Source organism: Lucilia sericata, unplaced genomic scaffold, assembly GCF_015586225.1.
Source record: "Lucilia sericata isolate MDLA Ls3-8-SP2 unplaced genomic scaffold, ASM1558622v1 Contig001214F_arrow, whole genome shotgun sequence".
Classification (NCBI taxonomy): Eukaryota; Metazoa; Arthropoda; class Insecta; order Diptera; family Calliphoridae; genus Lucilia; species Lucilia sericata.
The window spans coordinates 68,254-83,089 of record NW_023995174.1 but is presented as its reverse complement, the minus strand read 5'-3'; the positions used below and the strand labels follow the sequence as shown (position 1 = coordinate 83,089).

At 27.3% G+C, this 14,836-nt stretch overlaps 1 protein-coding gene across 2 annotated transcripts in view; it reads left to right on the top strand.

Moving 5' to 3' along the window:
- Positions 1 to 3,821: 3,821 nt before the first annotated feature.
- The window catches only part of LOC119610498, a 46,695-nt gene continuing 35,680 nt past the window's right edge, over positions 3,822 to 14,836 (top strand). For both annotated transcript variants that reach the window (XM_037965744.1, XM_037965743.1), the window contains exon 1: positions 3,822 to 4,865. In XM_037965744.1, coding sequence (XP_037821672.1) covers positions 4,751 to 4,865 — 115 coding nt within the window. In that variant the 5' untranslated portion in view covers positions 3,822 to 4,750. The remainder of the gene's footprint in view (positions 4,866 to 14,836) is intronic.

Sequence of the window (14,836 nt, the reverse complement as noted above, 5' to 3'; positions counted from 1 at the left end):
TAAAAACAATTATGATAATTATTATTCACTACTTTTTTTCTTCATATTTTGGTTCTTTGAGTTCTCATTTAAGCTAAAGTTAAAAAGGTGCAAAATTTACGTCACAAAAGTAAGTATACAGATCATTTCAGTATACATTTGGTTTAATGATATTTACAAAATTTATGAAAATTTTACTTGTAATTACTTTTTAATAAAATATTTTTTACACAATAACTTGGAAAAAATCTACTTTTAGTTCCGAAATCTTGAAATTTGGGCCGATTGGCTCCGGAATTAATTAGTAGAACAGTTTTTTCTCATTTCTACGATTTTTTTTCGTTTTTTCCCTCCAAATGATGGATTGGAAATAGAATTTTTAACTTTTTAAAAGAGTTGTTATTTCGAAATTAATGTTATATGCATGGATTTGGCCATTTTGAACACAGTACGTTCTTAAAAACCCGAAATTTAACTCCGATTTCTTAAGACTTACAACATAAACTTTAAAATTTGGATAATTCTATATCTTTTCTTTAATTTAAACAGGTTTTCCAAATACTCCGATTTCCAAAGCATACAATAATGCTACCTACCAATCATATCTTGATATACTCGATACAATAACCAAGTTTTATGGATCGGACATTTTATTTGTTCTAGCAACAAATTAAGATGTATCCGTGTTCAAAATTGTTCAATTCGTATTCATACCACCAATTGAGCCTGATTTAATATAAAAATCTTACTATTTTGGACAATAATCAATTTCAGAACCGATATGTTGTGTATGTTTTTGACTAGGTCACCATTTGACGATTATTGGTAGTATTTAGGAGTGTGTAATGGATGATTGGAACCAAAAAACTTGTTTTAATTAATGGATACTAGTGCAAATATTATTAATATCGCATTTTAAGACATAAATTTTAGGAAATCGCCGTTAAATATCGAATATGTACGCTATACTATGTTAAAAACGGCAATGTTCCGCAATGGATTGTAATTATTGTAAAGAAACAATTAATTTAAAAGTTAAAATATCGTCTTCCAATGCATCATAATGAACAAACGAGGGATATTATTGAATACCCGATCCAAAACTCCGGGGTTTAATGTTCTTAAATAGGAAAAAATGCTCCAGTAAATAATATTCAGATCAATTACCAAAAATTTCAATTTTTCGGAACAAAAAGTGAATTTTTTCCATGTTATAGTGTACAGAATATTTTATTGTAAAATAATTACATTCAAACAGGTAAAATTTTCATGAATTTTGTTAATATCATTAAGCCAAATACATATTGAAATTATCTGTATACTTACTTTTGTGACGTAAATTTTGTACCTATTTAACTACACCTTAAATGAGAACTCAAGTAACCAAAATAAGCCGGAAAAAAGTAGTGAATAATAATTATCATAATTGTTTTTAATAAATAAATATGTTACTTTTTTGATTTTTGAAAAAATAATATGCTTTTTTAAATAAAACCAATTGTCAGTATTTCTGTATACTTATTTTTGAGATTAACTGTATGTATAGAAAATTATTTTTTTGTTTTAGATTTTAAGAAATCAACTTTATTCATTAAATATTTCTTTCGTTTAATATCTTGAAAATTAAATGATGAGGAATTTTTATTCACAAGACTGGATAGAATAAGTCCACAAAATTTTGTGGTCAAGAGTAGTTCCATGTTTTACAAATAAACAATTAAAGTTAAAAATTCTCAAAAAACTCATTGAAACCAACTAGTTTTTTTACAACTTTTGGATATTGTGAGGTTGGCTTATAACTGATATAGTAAAAAATTTTTGAAACCAAATTTTTACAATTTTACAAAATTTGCAGTTTTTTGAATATAATATTTGCGGCTCTTCGCGTCGTTTAATGTAATCTCTAAGATGTGCTATAGAGGATATCACTGTGGGAGAAGCTTAAATATTCGAAAAATAAACGTGAAAGCTTCGAAAAGGGCTTTTTCGCGAAGTACCCTAACAGCGTAACTTCAATATACCCAAAATATCGCGTGATCGAAATACTTTTAAATTTTATATGTTAAAATTTGCAGTTTTTTGAATATAATATTTGCGGCTCTTCGCGTCGTTTAATGTAATCTCTAAGATGTGCTATAGAGGATATCACTGTGGGAGAAGCTTAAATATTCGAAAAATAAACGTGAAAGCTTCGAAAAGGGCTTTTTCGCGAAGTACCCTAACAGCGTAACTTCAATATACCCAAAATATCGCGTGATCGAAATACTTTTAAATTTTATATGTTAAAATCATAAAGCTGCGATAAAATACTAGCATCCCAAAATGTTAAAGCGAATACAAAAAAATTGCGAATTTTTCATTTTCGCATTATAAACAAATTTCAAATTCTGCATTTTATCAGTAATCAATCTCTATATAGAAAGAATTACATAGTTTGCATTAAAACAATTTAATCAAGGCTTTTCGTGGATTGAATACGGGGAGTTTATTTTACAACAAAAATCGATGAAGCACACCTAAGTCGCGATGTTTCTTGTGTTACAAGATAATTCGACGGAGCACACCTAAACTGCTAGTTAATATTGGTAGCACTTAACATTAATCGGTTGCTGACAATGAAGCTTATACCAAAAACCGATAAGCCGATAGAAAAAGTTCCGATTTTGCATTAAATGCATTGAAAAAAGTTTAACGGTTTTTATATTATTTACTCATTTTAATTCAGTAATGGAAGCAGCAAATAATTATAAACATGCAGTTATTTGCAAACCTCAAAAATATTTATGATGTATGTACATCTCGTGTGCAGAATCCGCAGTGTTTTTCTTAAAAAAAAAAAAAAAAAAACTAATGAAGCACACCCCTCCCGCTAAATAAAATTAATACACTCTTAGGTTACTATTAATGAGATCTATAGCAAAATCTTTAAGCCGTTCGAAAAAATATAACCATTTTGGATTTAATCCAATTTACAAAAATGCATTCTAATATATGAATAAATAAATTAAAATACTTATAATTTTTAATCTATCAAAAATAAATGCTTGTAAATTAATGTAATAATTCACCATGTTAATTAAATAATCTATAATAAATGTGTACTTAGTTTCATAAAAAATATTTTTTAAAGAGGTTGAAAACACGCATTTATCTACGAATATTTAAAATATTTGGGTAAATTTAATTTGTATTTTTGGTCCTTCGTTGTGAGTTATATCCATACTTAGATTTTTGAGTTTCAGGTAAAAACGTGATTTTGGGACTTTGGCGGCTTTTGCTATAAGTTATTCACGAGAAGATAATTGCATTTCCAGGATGTCAGACAATGTCCAAGGAAAATATCGTTGATGTGCTATTAAACAAATTTGTTTAATACCATTTTTTGAACCCTAAAATCTAAATTAAAAAAATTTCCCGATGTATATTTCCTGGTATTATAAATAAATGCATCAAATCTACATTTGATCTTACATGATTTTTGTAACTGCAAATAATGTTGAATAAACTATAATGCCATCGCTATTAATTTAGTAAAATATTTAAAATATTTGGGTAAATTTAATTTGTATTTTTGGTCCTTCGTTGTGAGTTATATCCATACTTAGATTTTTGAGTTTCAGGTAAAAACGTGATTTTGGGACTTTGGCGGCTTTTGCTATAAGTTATTCACGAGAAGATAATTGCATTTCCAGGATGTCAGACAATGTCCAAGGAAAATATCGTTGATGTGCTATTAAACAAATTTGTTTAATACCATTTTTTGAACCCTAAAATCTAAATTAAAAAAAATTTCCCGATGTATATTTCCTGGTATTATAAATAAATGCATCAAATCTACATTTGATCTTACATGATTTTTGTAACTGCAAATAATGTTGAATAAACTATAATGCCATCGCTATTAATTTAGTAAAATATTACCAAAATATTTCAGACAAATGATTTGTTTTTAATCCCCAACTTTACAAACAAATCATTAAATATGGCAAGCATGTATGTGAGTAAATAAAGCAAAATGAGCAATCAAGTGAATAGGTATACTCATGAACGTCTACCGAATTTAAAATCAGTTTAACACTGAACGTTTCGCGTGTAAGAGCGGACTGTCTTTGCGATACTTAAGAGGGGAAATAATCTAATAAAATAAATAACAAATTTCTTTTTGAATAATATAAATTCAAAAAAAAAAACTATGTTAAATGAAAAGTGAAAATATTGAAAATACAAAAAGTAAAGTTTTTATTATTTGTTTATAAACGACACACGTGACGCAAAAAAAAATATAATTTTGCTTCAAGAGAATGTATTTATTTGTATTAAAAATAAATTAGATCAAATATTTATCAATAAATCTAATTATAATAAAAATAAAAATTGTTAAAAGAATAATAATAATCACAACAACAATTCCTCATAAAATAAAAAATCTAGTAAAAAATTTAAAAGATATTAGTTTTAATTTGATGAGTTTTCCCATACGAATATGGCATTATTTTCAATTAATTATAAAATTGATTACGCGGATGTAACGTGCCATATGTCACTTGTTGATGAACTATATACAAAACAGCGAAGTATCACATGTTACTAAGTGCAAATTCAAGGGACAAGGTGCGTTACGGCAAAATACCCATACATAAAGTTAAAACGTTCATGAATTTATATAAAAGTTATTAAAAAAAAAACTCAAGAATATAAAATTTGAGTTTGATGAGAAATTCTTAAAAACGTGTCGCATTAACTTTTCTAAATAAAAGTACAAGTACTTAATATGGATATATTTACCGATTATATGCAAGACATGGATTATGAATCACTGATGTTAATCTGTGCATCAATTGCTGCGGTTGTTATTTGTGGAATACTATTAATTAGTAAAATAAAAAGTAAGTTGAAGTCGCATTAACTTTTCTAAATAATTTTAATTAGATTTTATTTGTCATGCAATTTAGGACTTGCTCTTTTCTGTACTATCAAATGCATTAAATCTAGCTTGAATTTCAGCAAATTTGCATACTTTTAAATAAGATTATTTCAACAATCAAAATTTATAAATTAAAAGTATGTAAAGAAATAGCCCACATGTTATATATTGATTGTATTCAAAAAATATTTTAAAAAGAGTAGCAACACAGTTTCTGTTGTTGTATTAAGGGCACTGTTAAATCCTATTAGGAAGTATAGAGCTGGAAGTATATTACACGTGCATATATATATGTATATATATATATATATTTAGTTGTATAATTATACATTAATATTTCCATGTTTGTCAATTATATTTTATTTATAAATAATTGAATGTAATAGAATTTGTAGTATGTTTTTTTAATATACAAAAGAAAATCTTTTGTATAAATTCGAATATTATATAATAAAAATAACTTTACATCTAAGATATAGCTATTGAATTAAGTATAAATAAACTTCGACCCACATTTTGACATGGTTTTCGTAATTGTTTTTCGAAACATTTACATAGTGTCCAAAATTCAGTTTGTTTGTTAAAATATCACCAGACCTTGCCCAATATAAAAGAAAGTGTGGCTTTACATTCAGACATATGTATGTATATATACATAGGTATACATATACATACATATTTTTTAAATTGTTGGCATTTAATGATATGAAATTCATCTGAATCGAAATGTTATTGTGTTGAAATTATGTAACTTTTGTTGGATGTTTTTGAGGGCGATGATTTAACTGCATGATTAGCATAAATTAATATTAATTACGGTGATATCCGAATGGTTAGATAAAATTACAAATATACCTACATATGTATATATCGCTCATTTACTACAAGACTGGCATAATCCAAAAATAGTCGGTATGAGAAAAATGGCTTTGAATGTTTATTGACATTTTACTATTTTTTAAAATGTTTATTTATCTAATATTTTTGAAAATATTACTTTTAATTTTTACGTTTAAAACAAAAAAATCGATCTTATATTCCATTTACACATACACGAAATCTAGTAGATTTCATTTAAAATCTTTTTATAAATCTAGACCGTTTACACTTACTATTTTTGACTTTTAAGAAGATTTAATTTTTTTCTAATATTTCTAGAAAAAGTGTGTGATAAGAAAAATAAGATGGAAAAATTATGATATTTATTAAAATTTTATTTATAATAAAAAATATATATTTGAATATAACAATACCTTTTATTTTAAATTAACTTTTCATTCGTGTTTTTCAATTTATAAACATGTTGTCGACATTTTAGTTTAATTATACCCTACACCACTTTAGTGGGGAGGGTATATTGGGTTTGTGCTGATGTTTGTAACGCACAGTAATATTGGTCCTATACCCACCTTAAAGTATACCAATCGGCTTAGAATCATTTTCTGAGTCGAAATGCTTTGTTATGAAAACTAAATCACATTTTATTTTTGTAATTGGTGAAGGGTATGTTCGGCCTCGCCCGACTATAATTTCTAACTTGTTTTTTGTTTCTTTTGTTTTTCTCTTTTTTTTTTGTGTAGCGTCGTATTTTTTAGTATTATTTAGGAAAAATCAGAGTCGCATAACTAAAAACTATTAGATTTTGAGTAGATTTTAAGAAAATCTAGTTACGAAGTAGATTCTGTTTTGTATGGGAAATCCAGTTAAAATCAACTAGATTTTGCACGAAATCTCATAAGTTCTAAATTTCGTTGTAGTGTAAATAGGCTATTCCAATGAAAAAATAGACATATTGAGATTTGATTAATCTATATGAAAGAATTCCGTATGACGCATGTTTTGTAGCCCTCAGTACCCAAAACCCGAATTTTAGATTATGGCAGTCTTGTAGTAAATGAGCGATATTAGTCATATATTTATACATGAATTGTTCATACATAAATGTCGCTTATTTGCGATATGAGGGCTAGAACTCATAGTGTATAGAATCATACTTTTAACACATTTTTTCAAATTACTGGTTGTTTTGATGGAAATCACTTGCATCGAAAGTAATTTTCTATTGTGGCTCTTTCGTCACCTATGTATGTACATATGTATGTATGCATTTGCATTACCTTCACCTATATTGGTATGCTTTTAAATTTTACTTTTCAGTTTAAAATTTTCAACTATAAATCACTAGTAAAACATTTTACAAATCTAAATGAAAGAAAACAACAATGAATAGCGTCTTGACCTTCAAATGACCACAAATGTTGATGCTTTTTATTGATGCCAAACAAATTGAATAAATTATTAAGAGTCTTGTTGTTGTGTGTGTATAACTTTGTTAAACATTTTCCAAATTTTAAATTAATCAATAAAACAAACAAAAGATTTACATAATAAACATAATACTACGAAATATAAATACAGATCCATATACTACATTCCTATTTTGACACCTAATAACAAGTTCTTTTGTTGCAATATTATATAATTATTTCAACCAAAATCTCCATCAAAAACGTGTTGTTATCTGATATTGAAATTTACGAAATGACAATTTCGATCATTTGCAACTAAAGGGTGAGTTTTAATTTATAATTTTTTTTGGTCATTTGGAATCAACACATCACGCACCAGACCAATGCATTTTTTCTATTACAAACCTAATCAGGATAATTATTGGATTCTATGACAACACCAATTAAAATGTCAGTTAGAAACTATGAATACAATTGGAAGAAATGTGTCAAACTGTGTCGTTTGAAATTTGTTATTTTTGGGACTAATTGTGGCTTCATGTTGTAAATTGGTTATCTGAACGGACAACGGAATCCTATTAAACTATTGCTTCAAACTATGAGATTAATCAATTATCAAAAATAAATATTGTAGGAAGAAATATAATATTAAATATTGATTATTTTATTACATTCTCAATCTTTTTGAACTTTTCAATGTTAAAAAATAATTAAAACTTATTATTTTTAAAGGTTATTTAACACATTTTTGGTTTCCATGGTGATAACTAAGATCACATTGTGGTATGTTTTTGGTACAAAATGGGTACTGAATAAAATATTTAAATCCCATCACAGCCACATATATAGTTTTGGCTGTTCAATGTTATTTTTTCACAAAATATTGTTTTAACTTTCACTTCTTTCTTAACCAGTTTTATTTTACAAGCTGTTGCAATTGTTTTTGACTTTTTTGGTTTATACCTACATACATATGTACGTATTTATTTTACGAGCAAACATTTGAGTTTCTCGCATTGAATGGTTTTTAGTCATCATGTGCTTTGTCATCGTTTTTTTATTAACTTTTAGTTGTATCATAATTTTTTTACTATTAAAACCGGTTACCAAAAGTTTCCTTACATGTTTATTGAAGCGATTATTTTACTTATGTGTACACTTGCTATTGGCATATTTGACTTGTGTTTTTACACCGTACATCAATGCAGTAGGAAGGCTTATATAAGTATTATTTAAAGATTTACATACCCCCATATTCATAAATACTTAATAAAGTTGTTGATGGTTTATTTTAGGAATTTTGTAAGGAATAATAATAAACCTAAAATAAACGTTAATTCCTATGGTTAATTTCAGAAAAATACTTAAAAGTCCATAACTAGTGTTATGAAAAATAAATTTTATGTGGTTTTTCTAAAACATTTTACATACAAATTTATATGCATTTTTTATATAATAATCTGCATGTTAGGGTACTTAATTTGTTAAGAAACTTTTTAATAAGGCGAAGAGGGACCAAGACCCATAAAGCTGGGACGATTATCGTTAAAGATTCAACACTTTCAAGAGGGGCAAAGAAAAAATCTTGGAAGCGTTTCTGTGAGGAAATGGAGAGTACCACTTAGGCATCACGTCTACTTAAGGTGCTATCCAAAGACCCTGGTAGTCCTGGATTCCTGATGAAAGTAGTACCGAAACCCTTGAACTACTTATGGAGACACACTTTCCGGGTTGTGGGGATGATGACAATGAGGGCTGTACCTCGGAGAACCTTGCAGCTTCTCAAATCCATATAGGTGAATTAATGGAGCTATTGTTTGTATGGAGAAAATTTCGTGGGCGGTGTCATCTATAAATCTCCAGGACCAGATGGTATATCCATGTCAGGAACATTCTATCACCTTATAATTTCTGTAAGGCACAACAAGCATACCTTAAAGGGAGAACGGTGGAGACAGCCTTGCATAAAATCCTTTTCAGATCGATGGTTTTATGAACTTCACACCTCAGACCAGTCTAGAGACGATGCTAAATATAACATCCCATCCAAAAACCTAATCAATCAAACGGACTGATCGTATTGTTAACGGCATTTTCCATTAAAAGAAATATTTGCTTTTTACCATCCTAAGCTCAATGAATAGCCTAAATTAACGCATAAATAATTGTTTCGATGGTAGCAAGCAAAAAAAAAAAAGTAAACTTTTTAGTTTTGCTGTAAACTGCTTAATATTAAAAATTCGGTGTTGTTATTTTGTTGCATTTTACATAATTTGTACACCAAAGTCAGATATATAAATTAATTTAAACTGACCATACGTCCTCTTTTTTAAAGGACAATCATCTATTTTAACTGTATGTCCTCTTTCTGTCATCTAATTTTAATATAATCTAATTTTAAAACCTTGATAAATATTTATTTAAAAGTCAAATAGCTTAAATACCTTAATTAGACCATTGACAAATATACGATTTTTGTGAAGGCTCATCCCTATTTTAAGCCAACAATAAGTTGATTTTTAAAATTTTTTCTCAGATCTCAGCTTTTTTCGTTAATTTTAGGTTGATAGCGAAAATTAATTATGATTTCTTTTAAAATAAAATTTATAATTTTATCGTTTACAAATTTGTAAATAAAATCTTTCAAAAGATTATATTTTGGAAAAAAGTCTCTAATCTAGGTAGTATTGGATTAATAAAAGAATATTTGACAATATTCCAATTGGCCAGCACTATTTTTAGGCAATTTGGAAATGCCCCTCTGACAACCAAATTATTATCAAAATCTTTTTATTTCCCTTTTTATAGTGTATATGCATGTTAAATATAATGCTATATTAGATATTTATCCATAATTGCAATAATTTATCAAAAATTACAATAAAAATAAGTAAAAATAAGAAAATGTGCAATATTGATGTTAATTTTGTCGTGAAATATTCGTTATTTGGATACTTTTAATAATAATTTAAAATTATATGTTATATGTACAAGATAAAAAAATATATTATTTTAACGTAAAAATCTTTAACTAAAGGAATATTGTAATTATTTTCAAAATATATAGAGAACTGGAATTGGTTGCCAACAAAATTACTTGAAAATATTCAGAAGTTTTCACATGGGAATTAAATACGTAATTTATTCATTTTAATAAGGAAACAAATTATTAACTTTATTTAAAAAAATTTCTTATTAAAATCTTTAAATTTGGTTTGTTTATATTTTATTTATTTAACAAATGCATAAAAATGGTCATAACTATTTCTGTAAAATATGTAAAAAAAAAATGAATTAAAAAAATTGTTTTACTCTTTTCTTTATGTCATCTTTTTTCATTTCCTAAATCAGTTCGCCTTAATTAATTATATATTTTAAATTAAATTAAATGAAAAAAGGGTATAATTTTTCATTTGTTGATTAATTGAATTTTAAATTGACAAGAAAAATTAAGTTTTTTTAACGTCAAGAAAAATCAAGATTTTCTTCTGAATGTCAAGCTTTTTGAAGATTTCGATCTTGCAAACCTACCTTCTGTTGTCTCTTCAACTACCCGATACCTGCACGGGTTTTCAGGGAGAGATATGTATATGCCATTGATACAGCTGCGAGAAGGATCCGGGAACTGAATCCCGAAAATTCTACTATACATATCTACTTGGGCAGCCTTGCATCAACGAAGGCTAATAACGTTATTAAGGCGAAATGTCTTTTCAATTGTATCAAATCACTGGAACAACTGACACAACATCACGCTGAGTTTATATGGGTTCCGCGACATGAGGGCATCCTAGGAAATTATATATCTGATGAATGTGCAACTAAAGGGTCGTCCCTTGACTTAATTCTTACGCAAAGGGATATTCACTCTCCCCTGGTGACCTTATCGAAATTGATAGATGAATGGACTTTGAGTGAGACGGAACTCTTAATTAAATAGCTAGCACAAGTTCGGGTAGAAAATGAGTTTTGAAAATTTTAAATAAAATACAAACTAAAAAATTTAAAACTTTTTATTTCCATAAAATTTTCCGACAAATTGAAAAATAGAAACAATTACAAAACCTCAAAAAGGACCTTTTTATCCAATTATTTAGATCACTAAATATACTAAAAATTAGAGAAATTATATTTTAGAATGAATTAATTTTTCATTTTCGTTGGGATCATCATCATTCAGAAAAAAAAATGTTTTTGTCCTCAGTTCCGTATAAACGAGTCAAATTTCTGACCTCAGTATAATTTGTAAAAAAAATATCTCAGTTTTTTTTGTAATGGGTATCAAATTTACGAACATTTTGATCCCTGGTTCGATATCAGAAATATATTTTTAACATATTGCACAGAGATCAAGATTTTCAGGCGCTGGTAGGGAGTTGAGCCCCTTTCCAAAAAAATATTTGTCTCATATTTATTATGTATATTACGCATATTTTGATAGGTATTCCTATCCACGAGGTGGTATAAGTCAATTGTAAGAGTTAAAGTCATTTTCGAAGCCGATTTCGTATAGGGACTATGGTCAATTATGAACCGATAATTACGAACATTGCCGGTACGATATGAGCAAATGTTTGTGAAGATACAACTCGGAAGGTCCGGTTGTATGGAGGCTAGGTGAAATAATGAATCGATACATATTAACCGAAATCAAAACGGTTCGACCTTGGACCAAAAGTATTACACGTAACAAATTATATTTAAAACTGCAACCTATACTTTGATTACAATGGTATACTTTCATTGTAGTACCAATACTTTTGTCCGTCTCGAACATCAACAAAAACGTATAACAACCTCCTCACAACTGTGCTGTAGGGTGTAAAAAGAATATGTTCAACCAACATTTTTAGTACATATGTATGGGGGGGGAGGCTGTTTAAATAAGAATATTAATTGTTTACGTAGTTGTTTTATTTTTAAATTATCGTTGTTTTGATAAAGTTGAGGCCAGGTTTCATTCAACTTTTAGTATTTATTTTAGATGATGGTTTTATGTACGCGGCCCGTCTGCATGTCGTCATTATTATTAGCGTAAAAAAACCATAAAGAGTTTGTTAAAATAACAAATTCTCAGATACAGGTACAAACTGGTACCGAAAACGTACAATTGTATGTATGTATGTATGTATGTATGTATGTATGTATGTATGTATGTATGTATGTATGTATGTATGTATGTATGTATGTATGTATGTATGTATGTATGTATGTATGTATGTATGTATGTATGTATGTATGTATGTATGTATGTATGTATGTGTATGTATGTATATGTATGCATGTATGTATGTATGTCACCACCTTTTAAAATAAAATAATGTTAATACAATATTAATACAACAATTATGTATATTCATTGTGAAACTATTGATTACAAGTGAATTATGGACGTTCAATTCGTTTTTTGAATAGGACTTTATATGGGGGTAAGGTCAAACGATCCCGATCATTACAAAAATTTATAAAATTAGTTATTAAAGCTTACATCAAAATTAGTTCAGCCAATGTTTGTTACATTACGTAATTTAAAAATATTGTGAATTCCAAAGCACTATTCGTTTGGGGGAGAGGTGAAATAATGGTATGGTTTCGATCTGTAGTTTGAATACAAGGTTTATAATACTTTTCATTATTTATTATAATAGGAGAAAAGGAATAAGTGAGAAATTTCATGCAAAATTTTTGTTCATGATTAGGCTCGATATATTGGATGAACCAAGCTTTAATTTTCGGTAGGAACAGCAGTTTCTTTTTTTAATGCATGCAAACGAGGAACCCTAATCTACATACATTCATACATATGTATGTAAACATAGCAAATGTTAGTTTTAAGTGTATATAAATATCTCACGTTTTAGGCGTTTATCTGATTATATGTTTATTTTCTTTCAAAATGTGATCGTGATTAAAACTGCATTGTTTGGATTTTTATTATGGAAAAATAAAATGAAAGCATGAAAGCATTTGGATTAAGCAAGTCATTAAATACATATATAAAAATAATTATTACTATGATATTCTTAAATGTTATTAAAATGATATTCGAAAATTTAAATATCGCTGATTTATAACAATTTAAAAAAATATCTTTTCGAGAAAAATGTTTTATGATATCTTACTATTTGTTAATAGAAGTTAATATGTTTCACATATGAAAGATGTAGATTTAGACCATGAAAAGTACTGAAAAAGGCCTGCAAAGCAATGATCTCTGTCATAGAAGAGATATCCTCATTTTTTGATTCCAAATTCACTACTTCTTTAGTCATGCTCAAGATGTAATTTTTATGTTCTTTTTTTTTAAAGTGATTGAGAAGTCGTAAAATTTTAATATTATAGTAATAATTAAAAAATTTGCAGTTAGTTAGTTAGTTTGAAAGGAGGATGTATATGAGCAATTATCAAAGTTTTTTAATTTTAGAGTTTAAAAAAAATCAAAAAAATTTTTTGAAGGCACATTCAAAATATTTTGTGTGAATATAAACAGACCCTAACCCGTGATAAATCCGTTCGCGTTAATCATTTTGATCGAGGGACGCAAAAGTTATAGCGGTTTGAAAGTTATTTGTTTGAAAAAAAAATTGCACATAATTGCAAAAATAATTCAAATTCAGCGCATTAAATATATGCCATAAGATTTATTTTCAAAAATTTTCAAAATACACTGTAAGAAATTTCATTTCAGTAATTTTTTAATTAGTAAAATTTAAGAAAAAAACTGTTAATATCTGAATTCTACGAGCTTGATTTATAAGGGAATGCAATTAAAAAATTATAGTTTGTAGGAATTAAATATTTATAAAGTGATGCTTTTTGATGCTAGGTACATTTTATTTGGCCCACAAAACCTACAATTATTTTACTTTTTTGATGAGCCCCAGTTTTACATTAAAGTATTAAGAAAACTTGCAAATGGTGATCATTTTGACGAATTTTGAGCATCATCCATGATGTGCCTTGGCAAAATGTATTTAGATAAAAGTGACGTCTTTGTAGCTTACAAGGACATTTTAAATACATTTATGATCCCAAACCATTGTGTTTGCCATTACCTTCATTTCTATTCATTTAATGTTTGTATAAGTCGATGTTTGATATATAAAATCGCAAAAATAAAAAAATGAAATTTTGCAAAATTTTTAAAAAGTTCATCAAATTTTTGCAAGCTCCTCCGATTTTATATTTCAAAATAACAAAAAACTCAATTTACGCAATAATTCAAATTATTATTTATTGCTGCTCCAAAAACTGTCGGATCAACTTCTAATAGTGAAATTATGTTGTATTTTAACTTTATATGGACGACTGTAAAATATTATTCAATTATTTTGAAATATTTTTATAAGATTCATAAATGTGCTAATATGAATTATGGTTCAAAGTGGATAGTCTGTGGTCATAAAAGGGGCATTATTTTAACAGCAACTTTAAACAATTTTTATATTATATATATACATACTAGGGTATTCAATTATTCGGTTTTTCTATGTATATTTTTTAATTAAGTTCGTTCTCAAATATTCGAAATTATTTCTTTTCATGTACATTTCTTTCCTATATAAAGAAATTAAGTTAATTAATTTTATGTTTTTGAGATTTTTCAACGAGTTCCAAAATTCATACGTTCCATTGAATTGGTGTATAACTGTTGCTGAAGAACTTATTAGAAATTCTTAAAAAA